The sequence below is a fragment of the Strix aluco genome, chromosome 7 (genome assembly GCF_031877795.1).
Source record: "Strix aluco isolate bStrAlu1 chromosome 7, bStrAlu1.hap1, whole genome shotgun sequence".
In the NCBI taxonomy this organism is placed as follows: Eukaryota; Metazoa; Chordata; class Aves; order Strigiformes; family Strigidae; genus Strix; species Strix aluco.
The window spans coordinates 36,617,168-36,639,711 of NC_133937.1; the positions used below are offsets into that span (position 1 = coordinate 36,617,168).

Genomic DNA, 22,544 nt, shown 5'->3' on the forward strand with positions numbered 1-22,544 from the left:
AACAGAATGGCAGTTAACAATAATAAACACAAAAAAATAACTTGACAGAAAGAATAGCTTGAAGATCAGTTTTCTTTCTAGGTCCATTAACTTTGGACATTGTCACACAGTCGTGATAGCATAAAATAGTTACTGTTTTTGTTTGGTCCCTGGAACAAATTGGGGAGATAAGTACCCCAAGAAGAGGGAACTGTAAAATGTTCATTACTTCAGGATTTAGGATATGAGTGCCTGATGTATACGAATATGTTTGAATAAATTTTTCTCTTGGAAGGATGGCCCTTTCAGCAGCCTTTAAAGTGTGTATCTTCAAAAGGTTACTTAACACCTTAGTAAAATGAGAAGCTTCTTTTTGCTGGACTGTATTATAAAGTCTAAAGAGCTGCTGAGCTTGATCTGAGAAATTTAATTTCCTCAAATGAAGAAACTGATGTTGCTGTCACATACTGCTGTAAGCTCACATTTAATAACACGCTGCCTTGAGGAAAGCACCTGCCTCCTGCTGCTGTGGCTGATGCTTCGCTTTGTGTATTTTCTGCCTTGATTTTTTTTTTCCCTGAGAGTGAAATCTGAAACTGCGTATTTTCAACATGACGACAGTGAATTCATCTGACAGGTGCTCTTCTTTTCCAGGAGCATACCGAGTCTTCTTCCGAACCCAACCATGCTCTCCGTTCTGCCATCCCAGCCCCAGCCACCTCACATTCCACCGCCGCTCACGGCAGCCCTCTGGTCCCAAACCCTCACGCCAAATACCCTGCCTTGGAGAAGCGAGGATTTCACGAATCTTTTACCAAGGCCAAGCCAGGGAGCTACAAGATCCAGGTTGTCGCTCCAAGAGAATCAGCTTCCAAAGTGACTGAACGGGGCCTCTCAGAACCCCAAAGTAAAAATGGCACTCAGGAACAGGATCCTGGCCTCGTGGATCTGGATGATGCAAGCCTTCCAGTTAGTGATGTGTAGCCACGGAAGTGTTTGGAGAATGATCCATTTGTTCGGTCCTCTAATTTCCTTGCTCGGACTTTTAACCAAAGAAAATTATAGGAAATGAGAACAAAAAAACCGGAACACTGATTTTTATATATATGTATGTGTGTGTTTCTGTGCACACATGTGTATATATAATGTGTTTGTATATTGCCTTTCAGCTGAGGGTCTGAAATGGACCTTAGGCATTTTCTCAAAGCCTGATAGTAAATTACTTACTAGGAAGGGGCCAAACTGCACAATTTAGAAGAAAAAAACCAAAAGACAAAAACAAAAAAGTACTACTGCAAGTAAGCAAGGTACCAGCAACTTTTCATTCCTAATCTGGCGAATTTACTAAATTTACAACTAATGCTATATTGCGGAGAACTTATTGCCAACAAATGTGACTACTTAATTTCCTTTTGAACTACAGTAATATTTTAGGCATAGATGAGAATTGTTTCCCTCCATGACTTTCAGATACCAGGAAATGCACAAAATGTTTCTTCTGTTCTTTAGGATCAACAGTGTCAACTGATTTGTTATCGGAACAAGAATTCTGAACTCTCTTGGAATTCTAATCGTGGTGCTGTAAAATTTCCACTAAAATAATATTTTGAATAGTCAGCCTATTTTTGATGCACTCCTAAAGGTGGGTTATAATTTTTTGCACATTTGGGTTTTAATGGACTGCATGTAATGGTGTTTTGGAGGGGGGAGAAGAGAAATTGGACTTTTGAATTTGGACACTTTAGATCTTTTGAACCAACTAGGGTTTCTATTGTGTTACATTAGGCTTTGCAGCAATTATTTTTCTTAAATGTCTAAATGTATCATTTGGTTACTGTTTTGAGAATGGTTTCCTTATCAGTGCTTCGTGAACAGTTCTTGTTTCTACATGATCAGTGGAAGAGCTCGTCTAGTTTTGTCATTGTTGGTACTGAACTGTTCATAGTCATGCAGTTGTGGCCTATAACTTTTGGTGCACTAATAATCTTAAGTGCCTGTGTTTTATCTCACACGGTTGAAACACTTCTGGATTAGTTATGTACACAAACCATTCTTAATGGTTTTGAATGTTGGCTTGGAGTTGTTCTGAATAGCATAGTTCGAAACAGCTATTTAAAATAGAAAACTTATGCTAGGGATACCAGTGTTCTGGTATTGCACCTACTAGCTGTGCAATATATGTTTTTAAAAAATGAATACTTGTTTGTGTACACTGTGTTATGGGACTTCAGTGATGCAAATGAAAAGAACCTTTACATTTCAAGTATTGGATTAGATTGAGTGTGTACTCGTCACTGTTTTTGAAAAACGTTTGCTTTAATCAAAACCCCCACAAATATCTCACGCTGCTGCTTATTGTGATTCAGATTGTCCAGTTTTGTGAGACATTTTTTTTTTGTCTACTGGAACCTAAGATACATATCATACAAGTCCATCTTCTCTCCAACTTCCAAACTGACTTTCTGCTTGAGAGATATGGATGGCTTTACCACAACAGTTTGTTGATCCAAGGATAGAATAATTGGTGTCATACTAAGAATGAAATATCTAATTTCAAAACCTTAAATTATATCAGCACCTTCATTTTTTTCTTATCCATAAGCTAACTAACCACTGTCTTAAGGCAGTGGTGTTTGTAAATTACTAGTTTTGTTTGACTCTTTAGATATATGTGAAAACTACCACAGAATTGGAAGTTACTGTAAATGTCTGTACTAGTATTGTAGGTTTTAACTTCTATAAAACAATAGCTCTTTAAAAGCTTATTTTTTCATAAGTACATTCTGTGTGGAAGACACTTTGCATTGAAATATTTTTACTGTAGTCTAACATCCAAAATCACTTGCTCTGGTACAGCTTTCACACTGCATGTTCATTTTATTATATTTTGGTATTGGCAATTTTACACATTGGGTGGAGGTAAAGCAGCTCCATTATGGGACTTATAAAAAGAGGGGAGGAAAAAAAAAAGAGAAAAAAGAGAACTACTGTTGTAGTTCAGTAGCATAGGGAAATATTTGTGGTTGGTAATTGTCAGGGTCTCCTATTTATCAGTACTTTTATAAATCTATGAAAATTGTTAAATTATTTTAGAAACAGTGCTGTAAATATGTCACATTTAAATTGTCAATAAATCAGTTTGGGTAACTTAACATCTGACTGAGTTTCCTTGCACCATGTGAAATATTTTATCAGAACAATATATTCCTTTTTAGCATACAAGAGGTCAGGTTATCTTTTATCCAGCTATAATGTCTTTAATTCTTCAAGGCTGATCAGGTGGTGTAGCCTAAGAAAGAAATTGAACAACGGAATGAGCTGTTTTTCTTTTACTGCTCTCAGTTTATTCAGTGGAATTTTTACATGTTATCCAAGGGAAATTGATCGGGTTTCTTCTGCATCAGTGGGAGGGAAGAGATGATGCGTAGTAATGTCAACCATTTGGAAACACTAAGAAACTGTCTGAAGGGGGCGGGGGGGGGAACCATCCCAGGAGAGCAAAATGTACCATGCATTTTTCTGGCTTTATGCTGTTGCGTAAGAAAGGTCCTCTCAAAAATACTCTCCTGAAATAACGGCACCTGTGTGACCTCGGGAAGCACCTCACTGTCCGGCAGACAGTATGATAGCATCACACTTGAGTGACTGCCTTTCTGAAGTCCATTTTTCCCTTTTGTAAAGCAGCACACCTAGTCACGCTGTCTCAACAGTACGCAAGCTTCAGCTGAATTGAATATTTTATAGAGGCTGCACACAGTTACCCAAATTCCAGTTTGACCGTGACATCTTCTGACTGAATTATTCCAGGTAAGTCCACATCTGCAGTTACACTGCTGTCAGAATGTGCATACAATTGCCCTCAACGTTTTACTCTGTAACATGCGACTTCTGGAGGAGTTACTTCCACTGTAACCGGCTGCACCACAGGCCAGAGTTGGTATGAAATGTGTATATAATTGTACCTTTGGTAGCCCACCTCCGTTTAAATGAGACATTTTCAGCTTTCTCATACATCACTAAATTCCGAAAGCAGCTTGATTGCAGCAGTGTGGAGCTGATGTTTCAGTGGGGCCCTTGGTTACAGAGTTAGATACTAATCCATGTACAGCAATACCATTTATTCTTCCTAGTAATAAATGTCAGAATAAAGTGCAATTACTGGCTGCATCTCAACTCATTTAAAGGAACTGAAAAATACCACTTCTAGCTCATCTCTCATCACATGCATCTCCATTGGTTTGCTTTCAACTTTTTTATCCTCTAATTATTTTCATAAAAATCCTAGTTACGTTTCATAGCCCATTGAGACCTGAACTGTGGTCCCTGAGATGATGTCTATCTCTTACTACGTGCTGTCTTGCCTGTTTTCACTTGCTGTGTACTTGCTGCTGCCGCTTGACTTAGGAGGGAGTTGAATTATTCTTTATGGCAATAGATTTAAACCCACTGTGTTACAATACGAAATTTACAGAAGTTGTAACTGCTAAATCTGCAATCCATGTGCCTGAAGGTCACTGCCAAAGGGTAATGGTCCAGAATATTGTTTAGTAAACTGGCATGTGCCTTAACGTCATGGACTAACAGGATGTCAGCACCACCTAGAGGTCATGCTCTAGCTTTAAAAATTATACAAGTCAGGCATTGTACTTTTAAAGTATATTTCTGAATCTTAAAAATCCATCTTGACACTCCAGTTGTTAAATCACTGGACTACTCAAAGTTGTTGGGTTTTTTTAAGCTCTTGCTCCTTGTAAGCTTTGAAAAGCAATGGCAGCAAATTGAGAACAAAACAAAACATACCTTTCTCCCTGCTGTTTTTGTTTACAATACCAGTTTACTGCTGGAGAAGCTATGATGTTATAGAGGAAAAGTGAATAATCTGTTAACTTGTTCAGTGAATAATGAAAGCGTGAGGCTTGAAAGACATGTGTATGTCCAGCAGTGTAAGGCAGTAACTTTCTGTACTAAAAGGTCTTGAGCTGAGCTAGTTGACTTTCAATTACTGCAGTTTAAAATTTCTGAATTGTGCCCAGGAAACTGGTTATCTGGAGTGATGCAGCTGGTCAGAAGGACCTTTAAGATGTCTAGTCCGAGTACAGTCTCTTTAACTACTGGACTGGAAAGGAAGCGTCTCTGCTGCTTTTGGTAGGCAAAGCAATGCCACACAGACAGGAGTTTGGAGGTAGACCAGAGGAATCGGGGCTATGGACTGAAGGAGGGGACCTAACCTGTTTGAAACTTTATTCTTCACTAACTGAGCTGCCATTTTAATAATTGTACTTTTTGACTTTGGGGTTTTGCAATTGCATATATAGGCTCAGAAATCAAAATTCCATTCAGAAATTAGTTAAAAGTACACATGGCATCACAGAGTATTTCCTGTCATAAAAATTACTGTGTTGGTAGAAAATGTTGACATTCAAAGGCTAATTTTTTTAGGGTTTATAGGAAGTCTATATTATAATGGATGTAAGAATCGGTGAGCACACTAAAAAGGTGCACTCCGAAGGTGTGGGGCAGAAATATTACTGTTCTTCTAAAGATTCAGTATTAACTTGAGGTGGGATAGAGGGAGAAATGAAAGAAGGAAATTTAGACAGGGCATTTTTAGTTTAAAAGTTAAGTAAAAAAACTGAAGACCTCTGTTACATGTAGTTTTACCTTTTATCAGTTTTATTTAATGTCTTAATATTCATCTATATTTTGGACCATAATCTATATAACTATTGATGCTCCAAGCTAGTAAGCTGCTAAAGTACTTCTGAGATCTTCCATGGAAGTAATGAAGGAAACTCTTTGGAAAATTAAAGTGTGGGGCCTATTCTGAATCATGTCCCAAATGTCTGCCTTGTTTTTTCACTTTAGATTTTCTGTGCAGCCTCTCTGAGAAAGAACCTGGTACTCATTTGTAAAGGCACTATGTAATGGTGTAGTAGTAGTAGTTGAGTATTGCTCTTCAAAGTGGCACCTTTGACACTGTAATTAGAGATTTACATTTAAAACGACTGTCACTTTGCATATCAATATGAACAGTGAGCACATCTTTTAAGAATTTAAACCACTCTGTTGCACTACATTCCTATTGCCCCATTCTCCTAATGATAACTGAGCCTGTCAGGACACCAAGGGCAAAGGCTGCTCTCAAGAGGTGGGTGTCAACTGCATGTTTTTATAGCAGCGTTTTTGTTTTCTGTAAATTAATCTTAAGCAATTTATGAAGCTTCAACGCTCGTTTTACAGTCTCTGCCTGTAGTGTAGTACTTGTACTCCTAGTTGTAGGATTGCCCTCTGCCATCAAGGAAAAAACCACGTGTACACAAATACATATTTTAATTGTTCAGATTGGCAGTTGTTCCTTGGGGCAGTTGCTTGCTTTCCTGCGAGGCTTTACAAAAGATGCCCTGGTGGTTCATTTATTTTGTAAATTATGCCAACAGCTCTGCCTGTCAAGCACCAGGGCTGAATTCACATCTGGAAAAGAACATGTAGTTTTAAACTCCCCGGTCTGCAGCTGTTCTATTGCAAAGTAATGGCATTTTTTCTGTATATAGCAGTGAACCCATCATATGGTTTTAAAGTGCTGCTTTTTTTAATTAAAAAAGTAAATATTTGTTTAACAAAATGGGGAATTCCTACACCTTGAAGTCCTGGGGAATAGGGGTGTTGTATTCTGGCCAAAAGTATTTAGGACAGCATAAATTTACCCATAGAAAACCTGGGAGAAAGCCATTAATGAATGAAGCAAAATGATCACGCTAACGCAGTCATAATAAACCTTCAAAAGCTTTCTGCAAAGCCCAAGCTCTAAGTTTCCTCAGAATATAGGTGTTCTGGTCACCTCAAACTTTCCCCATCCTCTTTTCTGGCCAGGACCCTTCTAGCCCCAGACTATAAAGTTAACCCCTTCCTCTCCTGCCAAGTGTACTCTTTTTTCATCCTTTACTTGCTCCTCGCTTCCCATTCTCACCCTTTCCACATGTGCCCTTACTCCAGAGCCACCTCCCTGGCCCATCTGCAGCACCAAGGTAAAAAAGGTACCACTGGGAGTAGCAGCTCTTAACACATTTTGCTGCTTTTGGAAACTGATATTTCAAAGGCAGTAAGTAATACATCTTTGGTAACGTGACAGCATCTTCATGGGCATCCAGGGAAACTTGCTATATCCATGAAAACTGCCTTTCATTGGTAACACAAAGCACAGCGTCACACTGCAGGAAAGGCCGACCTCTTCTGTCCTGGCCCCTACGCAGAGCAAGGTGAGGCTGCATGCCGGGGCAAATTCTGGATCCCTGACAGCAGTATCCAAACTTTTTTCATACCTTTTAGAAGAATTTATAGCCTGTGATCTCTAGATGGAGCCTCCTGTCATTCATTGAGTTCTGTTTGAAAAGTAGGAGATTAAATATTTTACTAGTAAGTCTCTCAAGTATTTTTCAGACCACATATTCAGCCTCTCCGAGTGTTGATAAATGTCTGCTAGCTTGGATAGCTGTTCTGTGGGAAACGTTATGATGGGGGAAAAATAATAATCTCTGGGTTTATAGTGCCTTTCAGTTATAAGGCACTTCTGCACAGGTTAGATGGGCAATTAACAAATATATTTGTCAGTAAACTGACTTGTTAAACCCCTAAAGACTCATCCCAGTTATTCTGGAAAGTGAGATGTTTATTTTCAGCTGTGTGTGCACCCATGTGAAACCTATAAAATTCATATAAAAATATTTTAATATTCAGATTAGCATTCACATCTCTACCTCGTTTAAGAAACAAAAACCGTAATAGCAGAAGGTCCTCCATATTAGTCCACTTACTTGGAAGTGAACTGCTAATTAATGGTTTTCACATAGGACCTTGGGATGTATTTCCTTTGCAGTGTTTATCAACAAATGTATGTCCCTTTTCTGTGCTATTTATTTTTAAAAAATATTGGCTAGTGTATTACAGGTCTTTAGTAGTCTGTAAAAGAGCTTGAAACTGATAGTGCTGGCTGAATTGTGGGAAAAAAAACCCATACATCAAGGGAAAGATAAATATACTCAACTGATGTTTCAAACTTTTGTGTGAGAACACTATAAACTTGCAGTAGTTCTTGAAGTAGTTAAATATTTCGCCTAAGATTTGCAAACTTTATAAGTTGAACAGTTAAGTAAATACTTTATACTTTCATTGATTAATTACTTCTTTCCTGAGGCAATGATGCATTCACTTTACTTTGGTTTTGAACTAGGGGATTGACTTACTGAATTATAACTATTCCAAGGAGGTTTCTGTCAATGGGGCTTTTGTTAATGTATTTTGAGCCTCCGTTCATGCTTTGCCTTTGCTGATATCAAAGGATACCAAGCTAAAAAAGACAAAACATCCACGGAGAGAGGGTGGCTGAACAAGGAGCTTTCCAACTGCATGCAATTTTTCTCCTACCTACAGAGATAAGGCTCCTGTGGCTTCAAGCAGTAAGTTATCTGACGAAGGCAATGCGATAGAAAACCAGATAGCCCTTCTGGGCAGGGCAGGACTAAACCCCACAGTCATTCACTGGTCTTTGAATACTTTGCTCCTGCTTCCAAATAGGAGCTTCAAAGATCTTTTCTAAACCTGTATTTCTTTTTTTTTTCTCACTAAAAAATGTCTTTCCTTAAAGACCTGTGTTTATTTAAAAGTAAAGGGAAAAAACCAAAACAATCCCAAAACAACCCCCAAAGCTTATTAAAAGTAGCCAATAAGTAATGAATAAACAATTAATAATTTGGAAACATTTACTATGATATCTACCCATATTATATGTTTACATATATACATACACAAAAAAAATATTTAAACTTACAAACACTTTCAAACTTTTTTCTTAAGACTTTTTAGCACTGTAATGATTTTAATACTAAGGAAGTTTTGCTGTGAATTGTTCCAGATTACCACTTTACTATTTTGATCATGCGTGATATCAAGTAATTCTGAAATTCTGTCTCTTTTTGCACAGTGCAGAAGTTACTGGAAAACAGCAGGTGTAAGGGGTTTGTATTGGAGCTTTTATTGGGAACATTGGCGCCGACGTGGTTTCCCACCTTCAGGTACTAACCAAGCAATTAAGTAAGTTTTGCATATTTGTGGCTTTGTGGTCACAGTTTGATAAGATTTTATATTGTTTCCTGGAACAATTAGATTTGAATTCTGACACTTGGGATGCTGCTTCCACCTGCTCAGGCAGCTGGTTGTTTAAGATTATTCCATTTTTCATAGGAGAAAAGACTATATTCTTCTGTATAATGCAGTTGCTGGCATTCTCCATTTCTTACTCGCAGCTCATCTAACAGCTAATAGCATTTCATCTTGCCTAATGGTTTGTAAAGTTCATTAGGTCCTTGGTTATCAGGTGGCCAATCAAGATACACTTAAATAATTACATATTGGTAGTCTGTTCAAAAGTTTAATCGGCTTATAATTAAAAAAATGGCTGTGCTCCATTTCCAGCTATTAGTTCTTGTTATACCTTTCCCTGCCAGCTTTGGAAATGATGTCTTTTCCCTCGGAAGGTACTTGTGTGTAATTAAGTTGCCTTTCAAACCACCTTGTATGTGCTAAAAGAGCATATGGTGCAGAGGCCTCTACCCGCCGGTTCTGGCGGTTGCACAGCTGCCAGATAAATTGGATCAGCCCGCTTGTGGGATGACGGAAAACTGCTCCTTTTTCTTATTATTTCTTTCGGATTAACCTTCTGCTAATTGCTAGTATCCCGGGAGCTGTTTCTCCCCTGCCCGCTGCTTTTGGGTACCAATTCTCGGGGAGCACCGGCCCTTCCCGGCGGGATGCCCGACAGCCCCCCACGTTTGCCTGCACCCCTTCTCTCTTTCTAGTCGGGGCCCAGCTGGTGGCCCTGCCCTCCGTATCAGATAGAAATGTAAATCCACGTTGCCTTTCCCCTAATTCTTTAAGTGGGGAAGAGCGTCCAACTCCACACACCCCCTCATCCCCCTCGCTGGCAGGAGCATGTTATTACCCTTTCAAGGCCAAGTTTAACAGCTCCGTGCGGTAACGGACCATTTAAGTTTGCTCAAAAAAAACCAAGTCGGAGGGGAGGCGGGGATGTTACTGCCCGGGGGAAGCGGGAAGGGGGGTTGTTACTGCCCGGGGAGAAGGGATGTTGCTGTCCCGGGAAAGGAGGTGTTACTGGCCAGAAAGGGGGGGTGTTACTGCCCGGGGGAGGCGGGGAGGGGGGGTGTGTTACTGCCCTGGGAAGAGGGGTGCTACTGCCCCGGGAGAGGGGATGTTCCTGCCTTGGGAAGGGGGATGTTACTGCCCGAGGGAGGCGGATGGCGGGGGGGGGGGGGTGGTGGTGGTGGTGGTGTTACTGCCCGGGAAGCGGTGTATTACTGTCGAGGGGGGGAGAGGAAAGTGGAGGGGTGTTACTGGCCCGGGAAGAGGGGATGTGGCTGCCCGGGAGGGGGGATGTTACTGCTCGGGAAGGCTGGAAGAGGGGTGTTGCTGCCCGGGGAAGGCGGTAGGGGGGGGCCGTGCCCGCCGCCGCTCCGCCCCGCCGCCCTCCCCGTCCTCTCCGCCGCTTAAAGCCGGCGGGCCGCGCAGCCGGGCGCACGCCTCGCCGCCGGCCCCACACCTCGCCTCGCCTCTCCGCCGCCGCGATGCCGCTGTGGGGCTGGAGCCCGCTGCTGCTGCTACTGCTGCTGGCGGCCTTGCTGCCTCCCCCCGCCTCCTCCTCCTCCTCCTCGCCGCCTCCCTCGTGCCCGGAGCGCTGCGATCGGTCGCGGTGCCCGCCGCTGCCCGCCTCCTGCCCCGGCGGGGCCGTGCTGGACGGCTGCGGCTGCTGCCGCCTTTGCGGGGCGGAGGAGGGCGAGCCCTGCGGTGGGAACGGCGGCCCGCCGTGCGGTGAGGGGCTCCAGTGCGTCGTGCCCCCCGGCAGCGGCGGCGTCCCCGCCTCGGCTACCGTGCGGAAGCGGGCGGCGAGCGGGCGCTGCCTCTGCTCCAGCAGCGAGCCCGTCTGCGGCAGCGACGGCCTCACCTACGCCAGCCCCTGCCAGCTGCGGGCCGCCAGCCGCCGCGCCGAGCGGCTCCGCCAGCCGCCCGTCATCGCCATCCAGCGCGGAGCCTGCGGGCAGGGTAAGGGCAGCCCCCGCGGAGGGGGAGAGGGACGGGGGGGCCGCCCGACGGGCGCTGCAGAGCCGAGACCCCGCGGGACCCACCCGACTTGGGGGGGGTCCCGTCCCTCCGGCTGGGTGGCCGCAGGCAGGCGGAGAGGAGCCCCCCCCCGCCGATCGGCCCGGCCCGCCCCGTCGGGGCTGGTGGTTGGCATCACGGGGACAGGAGCCAAGGAAAGGGCTGGGCTTGGCTCCGCTTTGGTTTTCCCGTTCAGTGAGAAACTAGAGCAAGAATGCAGCGATTCTCTTCGTCGGCCAAGCGGCGGGGGGCGGGGGGGAAGAGCCCCGCAGCCAGCTTTAAACATCCCCTCCCTTCCCTCCCCCCCACCCCGAGAGTGATGCCGGGCTCCAAACGGGGGGAACTGGCCGTGAACTCCAGAAGCTGGCACGGACGGAGAGTCCGGCTGTGCGGCTTCTCCAAAGTTTGGAGAAATACTTGAGCGCGCTCCCATCCAGGCGCTTTGTCACAAAGAAACGCCTTGGGAAATAAAGCTAAGAATGCAGAAACTCGTAAAATCCGGTGGCAGCAAGTGAATGTGACGTGTCGGCAGGGCAGGCAGCTGGCTGCCGTTGCCCGTTGTAGCAGATGCGCTCTGATTATTAATAATAGATTTGCTACAGAAAGGGGGTGCTGCGTGTTGAGCTGACTTTAGGGGGTTTGGTTTGATGGTGGTGGTGGTTTGGTTTGGGGTTTTTTTGTCTTTGAGGATGGGCGTGGCCGTCGAGAAGTAACAATATAGTATTTTTCCTTAAGCTTTATTATTATTTAGTTGCTGGGTTATGGAACTGAGCAGCCCGGTGAAGCACTGGAGCAGTGATGGGTGCGGGATGTGACACAGCAAGGCAAAACCCTGCTGGCGGGGGTAAACAGGGGATGATGACCTTTATGAGATGCAGCCCCCCGTACAGGCTGGCTTAAACCTCCTAGGCTAAGGCTGCATATTTCTCTCAAGCCATTCAGCCACATTTAGGGGGTAATATGTAAAAATTAGCATGAATTAAGCCTTTATTCCTGACATGGTAGTCACCTTTCAGTAAGTCACTGCTGTTTCACTGAGGATTGATTCTTTCAGTATAGATTGTACCACTTCTGCACTTCTTTATTTAAAAGCAAATCTTTTTTTTCATTTAGATTTAGCCATCATCTCTCCAGCAGAAGAATATTGTGATGTATAGTGACTATACGTTCAGCTTGGGCAAAATACCGATCCTGCATTGCGGATCGAACTTACAACTTTGGTATCAACACAATCAATTTTTTGTACCGCCAGTTTTCCCCTCAAAGCTGCGTTGTGCTCTGTGGAACATTGCTGGCATTTACGGACACGGGAGACAATTAAAGCTTTCACGCTACAGTTTCCTGATGTCCAGTATAATATAATGCCTTGTGATTTTTATTCTCAATTCCTGAAGCCAATATTGTTTTCTCAGTCTTTTCTGCTTTGCAGAATTCGGGCTGTGTTGGAGCTGGACAGTAATCCATGCCTCCGGTAGGCTGTACAGAAAATGCACAGGCTGGGATAGAACTTGTATAGGAGAACTCCACTGTAGGAGCTACATTGTGTGTAGGTCCAGACAATCATTTTGCCCTGTTGCACCTCTGGTTGGAGCGATACTTATTTTCTGTATCACTAGGGACAAAAGGAAGGTGCTAGAGAAGCTGACCATAGCACATGTTTATCCCTAGACCAGAGCAAACCTTGCTGCGAGCAAAGCTTTTTTTTCATATGTAAAGAACCTAAAATAAAAAGAAGTGGAGAGCAGGCTGTAAAGGCTGTTCCCTGGAGGCAGATTGAACCACTGTTTTGAAAAGCTGTTGCCTAGTATGTGACTCCTTAGCGTTGTTAATTTTATTTTGAGTTCATTTTCAGGAGTTCTTTTGCTACCTAGAGTTAACTTTGCTAATACATTTTCATGCTTTCATAGTAACGTAGCTATATAAATAATTTGGTGAATACAGTGCAGTGACCCAGGGAAACGAGGGAATGGGGATGCAGAGAAACAGTTTGGAAAACACTTTTTACTGTTGTTTTTAAGTTTCACATCACTTTAGTAGCTGGTCATGTACAATAGTGTGTATATTGCATAAAATCAAGCAAAACTTTCTGTCTTTCTCCATTTTCATCATCTACAGTCCACTCCCGGTGCCACTTTTGTCTTTCAGTGATCCTCAGCATCTGTTCACATACTGGCCGTGTTTGAGAGGACACAGGAGAGGCAGGGGAAGGTTGCTCTGGGTCTGTGTTTTTCTATGGGGAATGTTTTCCTATGCAAAATGGGAATTGTGAGTCTTAAAAAACCTCAAGAAAAATTTCACAAGCCTCAGAGCTTACTCTAGTCTCAGCCCTATAAACACCGCTGCGGGGACGGGTGGCACCGAGGTGCCGAGCAGGTCTCCTGCAACGTAGCAATGTGCTCTGGGGTGCAGGATCAGGCACGCAGAAAGGGCAAAACAGGCTCTGTCTGGAGAAACGCCAGGCGCAGCGAGAGGAGAGGGGAAAGCCCAGCTGGGGCTTTTTAGCCAGCATCGATTAAACTAGTACAGTGGGCACACAGGATGGGAGTGGGGCTGAAGCGTGCCCTGCCTGGGCTCTCCTCTGTTAAAGCCAGGCAAGGCAGGTGATGAGCAGGGTGGCCCACCAACCCATTTTGTTAGCAGTGTGTCCCTTTCCAGCCCTTTCCAGAAGTCCCTTCTTGCAGTGTGGCCTTGGGTAACCAGTGGTACCCCCCCAGCAGCCTCCCCAGGGTGCCCAGGGCAGATCTTCCCTCTGCCTCCCGCAGATGATTTAGCCCTGCTTTTCCTATCAAGACCGCTGGCAGACGAGTGCTTTCAGCACCCGCAAGCCGTTTCTGCACCAGCCTGGCCAGGGCTGCTGACCTGCAGCTTTCACGAAAGAAATCTTCACTTTCCGTAAAGGACATGAGAGATGTTGGAAGAGGGCGTTCAGGCCTGCAAAGCATGTGCTGGTGCAGCACAGCATGATGGAAATGTAAAGGCTCAAGAAAGAAGGTGAACACCCTCTGAGGAGAAACCATGACTGTGTAAAGACCATCCCACACGTGGGAGCAAGAGCTGTGCAGTGAGTCCACAATGTTCTGGCTGTTGAGGTTCAATGTGCTGGGAGGATGTTTTCATTTTTCTTCTGCAAATATGTTTTTGGTGCTCTTGAATCCCTCCCGCTGGGCTTGCGATGTTTAACACACAACTTAAACCAGTCTTACTTCCCCTCCTCACATCTCCCAGCAAATGCTGGCAGGTGTGTTAGGACAGCGTGCCCATCTCTCCATGTTGTGCTCTTCACACTGTAAAATACAAACCAACCTGGATTTGTCCTTTCACCTTTAAACAGAGTAAGAAAAAGAAAGTTCCTCATCGCTGCTCTCAGTTCCTAACGTTCCTCTGCCCCTTTTTGAACTGGGTTTTATGTTTTCATAGTTTTGTTAGATTGACTGTGTCTAGTGTGGTACCTCAGTAACCTCGGCAGTCCTCAGCACGCTAACATCTGTCACAGGTGGTTCATGCTTCTCTGTCACAGGTGTGCTCATACCATGGTGTCGTATCTGGAGTCTGATGTGAGCTCCTCTGGTTTAGATTAAGCAGGTCATTACTGATTGCTGTGGGGTAAGGCAGAGATGAGTTTAGGGATAACTCAGTTCTAGAAGCACCTTTTTGTATCACTAACAGACCCAGGCTTTGCTATTTCTCTTCACCACATTATCATTTCATAGTTCCAGAGATGGGGGGGGGGGGGGGGAATCCATCGCTCAATCTCAGTTTCTTTCAAAATGGCTGACTCTGTATTTTGAAATGCACTAGGCGAAACTGCATCCAAGTGCCTCTCTGTAATTATCTGGCAGAAGGAAAGGACCTCCGTGGTCAATAAACCATTTGTCATTAATTGAGTCCTTTAAAACCAGCATAAGGATGAGATCCGTGCGGCAGAGGATGGGAAAGAGCAGTAGAGGGACCTGCCTGAATTCCTTTGCCTATAGTAGGGGTAGGGCTAAGGGGCTGGCGGTGCTGAGCATGGAGGAATGAATAATCAGGGCAGGAAGAGAAACTCAGCTGAGAAATCTGGGAAGGTCAGGAACTGAGCCAGATACTTATCAAGAGGAAAGTTGATATTGTTGTTATGAACTAGGCTTTCAGCTGTTTCCCAAAAGATAATAACAGGCACGTGATGGTTGTTGCGCTGAAGAAATGTTGGGAGACCTTCGCAGGTTACTTGGCATGTGTCGAGTCTATTAAAAACGACCTGGGAGGACCAGGAGTTAAGGAACTGGATGCACAAATGAGCGCTCCAGTGCCGTTAATTTTTTTAGCTGCCTTCATCTCCCTCAGTTGTTGTGTTTGGGTGGTCTGAAAGTCATTATCTTCAGGCTTTCCTCAGTCTCTTTTGCAGCAGCAGGAGAAGGGGAGGGAGGGATGGAAGAGGCAGCTGAAGGCAATGGAAATAAATAGCAACATATTTCCAGAAGAGGACCAATTCCCAAGTGTGGGATTAAAAAGCTTTTCCAAAGCCAAGTATTCAGCTCTGCAAGGAGGGAACTGTAAGAAGTGGTTTGTCTGAAGAAGCTCACCTTTTCCCCTTTCCGCATCTAGGTTTCCTTCCCGGGGAGCCGGCAGTAATTCTGTGGTCTCTAGACTTCAAACACTCAAGTCAGTAAATACAGATTTGGAAGCAGGAAAGATTCAATCCTTTCATCTTCTGGGCTTTGAAATTTAAAGGTACCTGTGGACTGGACAGGAATACTTAAAGCCATGAGTAAGCAGCAGGAGTCTTATTAAGTAGAGCCTGGATGTGATGGAGGCAGCATATCCTGAGGAGCTAAAGGAAAGACTCTGCCGTCCAAGAAATAGGAGAAGCTGGAAAATATTTTTCAAATGTGAATTTACGTGTGCTTCGAGTGAAAGAAAGCAACTTTAGAAATAGAAACCGGGGTACTGTGGAATTTAACTTTTGTTGTAAATAAAGTCATTCCTCACTCCCATAAACTGCTGGGGCCTCTAGGATCACTGGCTGGACTTGGCAGTAAGTCCCACAGTTTGTAACTGGGCCCAAGTGAATATCTAGTATTATTTTGGAGGCTGTGTTCAGGATGTAGGAAAAAAAAAAAAGACGACTTTATTTTGCCTCTGGATACAGGTCATTGTGATTCACAGATTGGTTTGCCTGCCTCAGAGAGGAGAATACAACTAAAAATTCTCAACTCCCTTATATCAAAGGGCTATAAAATAATGCAATTGATCTTATACAAACTGGTGATGTTCACCTTGCATCTGTAAGTAACAAGGAGACTTAAAATATCTTATGCTTGTAAGACAGGACACAGGTAACTAGTTATTTTACAGTTTAGTGAATTGAGAAGATCTTGGCTACCATATTTGAGTGAGTGGAGGTGAATTAGGCGGCCAGACAGAGTGGCTCTTTAATTTCTGGGTTAATACCAGATACTCTGGTGCACTGATAAGATGAAGCACAAGGCTGGAAGCCAGCTGGGTTTTGTAATTTGTTAGGAGTGCTCTGCCAGGAGCCTGTTTCTGGAGACAAAAATGTGTGCGTGTGTATGCACACACACTGCAAAAAAAAATACCTGCATGTGTGTAATGTGTGAGTAGATCTGCTAGCCTCTGGTTTCATGGCACGCTAACTCTGCGGGCTGGCACCAGGACGGTGTCTGGTCCTGTTGGTGCACCAGTGCTGGGGCTGTGCTGAGTGTCATGGCATAACTGTGCTATGGGCACCCCATTACAGTTTTCTGTGTTACTGGTTCACCAAACCTTGTTCTTGTGTCTGTCAATTTTTCCTGTCAAATTCTGTGAGGGTTTCTCAGTCTTTCCATTTCCCTACTGTAGTAAATCTGCCTTTTTGGTGGGATGGGATAGGCGTATATGCAGTGAATAGTTCCTGTATCCAGTTTTACAGGCTTGTTACTAGAAATATTGATGAGGTGGAGCTCAGCAAATTAAAAAAAACACTTCATGTTTCTGATAGCAATCGGATTTGCACATATTTTTCCTGACAAACAACTGACGGATAAAATAATGCATATTAACTCTAGTAACCATGCATAAAAATTATCCAGTGGTCTAAAATTTGGAATAGTTGATATAGCAGAGCATTAGGAGAAACTCGCAACGTTCTTCCAGAGGCCAGTGTTGTTACGCCATTTTACAGATAGCGAATCTAGGGCAGGGCAAGATAAAGAGCTCTGCTCAAGGTCAGCCAGTTAATGCCAGTATCAGAGCTGAGAGCAAACTGAGGTTTTATGAGTCCCTGCTCATTCTTCTGCCCTTTGCCAGCATTGCCGTTCCATTTTCCATTACTTTTCTTTTCCATTACTCTATTCCTTAAACTTGCAGACTGCAGTTTTGGCTTCGTTCTGCAAACAGCATCGATGATCTGTCAATCTGCATCTGCAGAAAGTAATTTTGGAGAAGGAAAGAAGTGGGTGGACCAAGCACTGCTAAGGAAGAGAAACCCAAACAACTCTCTCCCCTCCCACCATCCCACCCCCAGAATAAACACAACCCCCCAGGAATCTCATACTTCAACATTTGTGGTGGTAAGGGGATGATTCATTACTTTTTCCAGGACAACATATGCACTGTTTGGTATGTCTGCCCATTCCTATCAGAGATCTGTATGTTGACCTTCATTTATAAAGGTAAAGCTTGGCTAACTCTTGTTTTCTTTTGTTTTCAGACAGTAAAAGTGGGCAAGCAGGAAACCACTTATAAAATACGAAAAATATTCAGATCATCCATAAAATAAAGCAGAATAGATGTGCAGATAAAAAAGCCACTATGTAAATACTTAATGTTGATAGGGGAGCAGTGAATATAATAATTAGAACTATAAATATCATAAAAATATGCATATTTGAGAGTGTGAAATAGAAACCTGTCTTCTTTTAACCTTTCAGGAGAGCCTGCACGTGCAGTGGAGCAGGGCGCTGTGTGACAGTGGCTGTCTCGCCAGTGGCAGTGCCACCTCCTTTCTGTAATGCTTAAAGTAAGATGGCAGAAATACCGGCTGCATTACTCCAAACACTCCTTGATTTCTGATGTCTACATTAAACCAAATCTGGATGGTCTTAGAGTTGATTCTTAAGACACATGTAGAAAATACTGCCAGAGGTTGAGGGATTTGTTCAATATGTAGATATTGTGGCTTTTGCAATACAGTTATGCTGGATTTATGTGTTTTACAATTATGAAGCCCCAGAGTAGGAGGGGGATGTGTTTTATTACTGGTTTGAGGTTTCTTCTATAGATTTGATCTTTCTGTGTATCATCTCTGTGTCACTGTAAGAAGAATCCTGCCACAGCCACGTGGTGAAATCAGTGCCTTCTCCCATTGCAGAGAAGCAGCATCTTAGGAGGCTTTTTTTAGACTTGCTTCTTAAGATGCTTTTTTTAGACTTGCATCTTAAGATGCTTTTTTTAGGTTTCTTGTTAGAGAAAAAAAATGTTTAAAAAGCATGAAAACAAGAACTTACTTCTATTCCCTTGTGTCTTCATACCAGGGTTCCTGGAAGTTGAAACTAAGTCTCTCTTAAGCAGGGATTTCTTCTAAAGATGTAGTGGGAAAGTTTCGCACATACTTAAAATGAGACCTTAATGGTTTCATAATGTTAAGAGGAATTTTCAAGATTGGACAGCTGCTGGTTACACATAGGCTATAGGAATTACCACATCGTTGTTACTTAATAGGCGTTTTGAGGTTGTTTAGCTGATTCTTTGACTGTGATGAGTGGAGCTGGGAGGTAGAGTAGGGTGATGACCTGAGTTGGAAGGGATGTAAACTGAGCGGAGCTGGAAAAAGGAGAGGAGAAATTATTCCTGACTCATCTGTTATATTTTCAGCCTTCTGCAGAGAAGAGAATACCATGTCTGCTTTAACCTGTTGACTGAAATATTCTTTTCATCTGTCTGCAGGAAATCAGGCAGACTCTTTTCCATAACTACCTGCCTTACACTTCTTAATGTTTCCAGTTCAGACAGGACTGCTGTTAATGATGTTTTCGAGCTCAGCACTCTTTGCCCTTGTCCTGAATTGCTCTTCACCATTTTTTTTTGCATGTCTGAGCATCTGCCTGCACCTTGCTTTCCCTCCTCATCCCCGGACAGGCCAGTGCACCCGTGCAGGGCATTGCAAGCGCGGGGAGCGCTGCTGGCATGGCCACCCGGAGCTGTGAATCTTTGCCAGCAGGCTGCTGAGTTGCAATTAATTTGTCATCTCTGATGAGCCCAGGCTCGGCATTGTATTAATATGGCAATGCTGCGCCGGGAACAGCGTGTTCCTCCTCGCAGGGCTGCGTTCCGCCGGCCCGGGGCTCCAGCCTGGCTGTTTATGCAGAAGTTGGGTTTCCTCCCACCTCACCGCTGGTGTTTACAGAAGGAATTGGAGTTTCCTGTTGTGTTAGATGGAGCTGTTGCTCCGCTCTGGATGCCTGCCCTCCCTGCTCAGCCTCATCAGCTTGAAAGTCTATTGCTTTTGCTCACTACTACTATAATTGTGAGACTGACTTTTTGCAGGGGCAGCCAGTGCACTTGGCTTATAGAAGAATTTCTGGCATTTCTGAGAGTTTTTTATATACGTTTTTTCTCCCTGTGAGGTTCTACAAGGGTTGCTAAAGCCCAAGACTATTCATAGAATCATAGAATGGTTTGGGTTGGAAGGGACCTTAAAGCCCATCTAGTCCCATCCCCCTGCCACAGGCAGGGACACCTTCCACTAGCCCCGGTTGCCCAAAGCCCCATCCAACCTGGCCTTGAACCCTTCCAAGGAGGGGGCAGCCACAGCTTCTCTGGGCAACCTGTGCCAGGGCCTCACCACCCTCACTCGGAAGAGTTTATTCTTTAATCTAAATCTGCCCTCTGTTAGTTTAAAACCATGACCCCTCATGCTATCCCTACACCCCTGATCAAGAGTCCCTCCCCCCTTTCCTGTAGCCCCTTTCAGTCCTGGGAGGCCGCTCTAAGGTCTCCCCGGAGCCTTCTCTTCTCCAGCTGAACACCCCCAACTCTCTCTGAGTTGAGATTCCCGTGAGATGAAATGGGGGTTATGCCCATTTTAAAGATAAATCTAAGACACCGAGGATTCAAATTACTTTTCACAAGTTGTGTAGTGACTGAGTAACATGGCTTAAACCAAGATGCACATCCTGGGTGTTCCTCCTTTTGCACAACATTCCAACCATTTGACATCTATCTAGAAATTCAGTAGTTGAGTTGCAATAGAAGTATCCGGTTCATTTGCTGCTTATTCTGCCTTGTAGACAAGTGGTAGGAACAGTTCCTGTTCGGCTAAAATTTTAAGTTTTGTGTCTGAAGTTATAGAAACCTGCTGCAAGAAAGCTGTAGGCACATTGCCCAAGGACATTGCCCATTGACTGTTTTCAGTGGCAAGCAAGTTCTGAATTACATTGGGACTGGATGCCAAAGAGATCTGTTTCATACAAAGAGAGAAGCTGGACCAGAGAGGTTGGACCAAAGTTCTCGGAAGACTCTGTACTTCACAATTTAATTATCTTCAAATACTTTTATTTTTTTCTGTTTTCTTGTTTTATAAATGCAGAAGAGCTCTCTATCTGGTGTTCTCTTCGTGTAGCCTGGTCATTCATGTGTTACCAATATCTGCTCTTACTTATTCATACATTTACATTTTAATAACTTGCCTTCTTAAACTCTGGTCAGAGTAAACGTTAATTTGTGTCCAGTAGCTGGGAGTAGGGTGCACGCAGAGACTGAGCTATCCAGTGCATCGCAGCAGCCTCTGCACCACCAGCAGGAACATCCTGTTGCTTGGTGGGCTTTGTCTACTCTTTCACACCCTTTTCCATGAAAAGCAATAAAGTCAGCTTTTGTTCTTGGGAATATCAATTAAAACATGCAATTTACCTTCAATTGTGTACTCAAACGTGCAGTGTTATATGAGTGGCCAGACACTGGTCTGAAAACTGGTTTTTGTGTTATTAATTTGAGAGCAGTTTTGTTCTACAAATTTTGTATAGATTCCCTATTTTGTTTAGCTTGGCAGCTTTGTTTTTGGTTTGTTTAAAATCAGTGATTAAAATTAATGGTTTCAGGATTTTGGATTAGCAGGGAAAATACAGCTTTCAAAGCCTGTTACTTGCAAGATCTCTGGTGCATGTGACAGAGTCCTTGTTAAAGGTTACCAAGAAAGAACTGATCATCTAAATATTATGATGATGAAAATGGACTTTATTTTCCCTTTGCAAGTTTGCGTTCATGCCAAAAAGTGATTTTGCTTAAATCCTCACTTTAATCTTGCAGTGGTTCTTGCTGTGGGAAGTATTTTAAGTGAATACCAGATTTGTGCAGTTTACTGTTTGCTAGAGTAAAACACTTGAAATCTCTCCATTATTTAGTGCTGTGAAAATATTTTTGCTTTTAGGGCTGTCACAGTTAATACAGATATAATTCTCAGAAATCTGTGAACTGTCTTTTAGTTTCTCCTTGGATTATACAGGGGAAAAAATAACTGAGGTAATAGTAGACTTATTAGCAAGGTGCTGTGGTTTAGACCTCTCAAAATTCCCTCCACTGATCTGAAAGTTGTTCTTAAGCGAATTGTCAACGATACGTACAATGTTGTTTCTTATTTTCTTAGTGTTTTCATTGCGTAATATCCTTTTTTCGGTGTATTACACAATTTATCCTTGAATAGGAAGTGGAATATTTAGGCTTGCAGTTTTATGTAATTTCAAAAAAAAGCATGGCAGCAGATTCCCATACATCAATTTTTCCTTGTGTCTCTCCAGCGGAGCTTGCTGATACCACCATTTTCAGTGTGAGCTAAGCACATTTGCTGGAGTTTTTGTTTCCATAGTAGCGTCAGAGGTTTTAACGTTTCCCTATATGACATGAATGGGAGTTTGTACAAACACCAGCGGTTGGAGTTTTATTTGGGAGGGTGGAAGCTCTCCAAGCAAAACTTTACAGTCTTGTGGTTTGTGTTAGCAGTCACCGGTTCTGCCAGCCCAGAGGTTTCGTGAGTGCTTAAGCCCTTCTGGTTTCATCCTTCAGAGAAACACAGTCTTAAGCGGTTCTTTCAGACCCCAGACCCTCAGTGTGTGTATGCACCTGGGATTGTGTATCTGAATATAACATAAAGTAAGCAGTGAGTACAGGAGGAAGTAATCATCTATTTTTCAACAACCTGGGTAGCTTAAGACATTTAGTTAGCCCATGAACTTCAGCAGGTTGCAGTGGCTCAGCTCATACTCTGTGTTACTGGGCAAGGATTTCATAGACACGCTTCTGATCATCATGGAGTTAACAGGAAAAGATAGATCAACCATAGATCCCTGGATCCAAGCCCCATTTTCTTCCACTGGCACCAGCCTGATGTTAGCAGACCGTGAGACCTAACTAGCTGAGGTGGTAAC

The 22,544-nt window shown here is 43.5% G+C and overlaps 2 protein-coding genes across 8 annotated transcripts in view; both read left to right on the plus strand.

The window, feature by feature from the left end:
• PLEKHA1 (pleckstrin homology domain containing A1) overlaps positions 1-3,131 on the plus strand; it is a 38,770-nt gene extending 35,639 nt beyond the window's left edge. For 6 of the 7 annotated variants that reach the window (XM_074831457.1, XM_074831460.1, XM_074831458.1 and 3 more), the window contains one exon: positions 634-3,131. In XM_074831457.1, the coding sequence (XP_074687558.1) occupies positions 634-963 (330 nt within the window). In that variant the 3' untranslated portion in view covers positions 964-3,131. The remainder of the gene's footprint in view (positions 1-633) is intronic. The other variant, XR_012624045.1, reaches the window with a different exon arrangement.
• A 7,410-nt stretch (positions 3,132-10,541) lies between these two features.
• The window catches only part of HTRA1 (HtrA serine peptidase 1), a 34,559-nt gene continuing 22,556 nt past the window's right edge, over positions 10,542-22,544 (plus strand). The window contains exon 1 of the mRNA XM_074831462.1: positions 10,542-11,088. Coding sequence (XP_074687563.1) covers positions 10,614-11,088 — 475 coding nt within the window. The 5' untranslated portion in view covers positions 10,542-10,613. The remainder of the gene's footprint in view (positions 11,089-22,544) is intronic.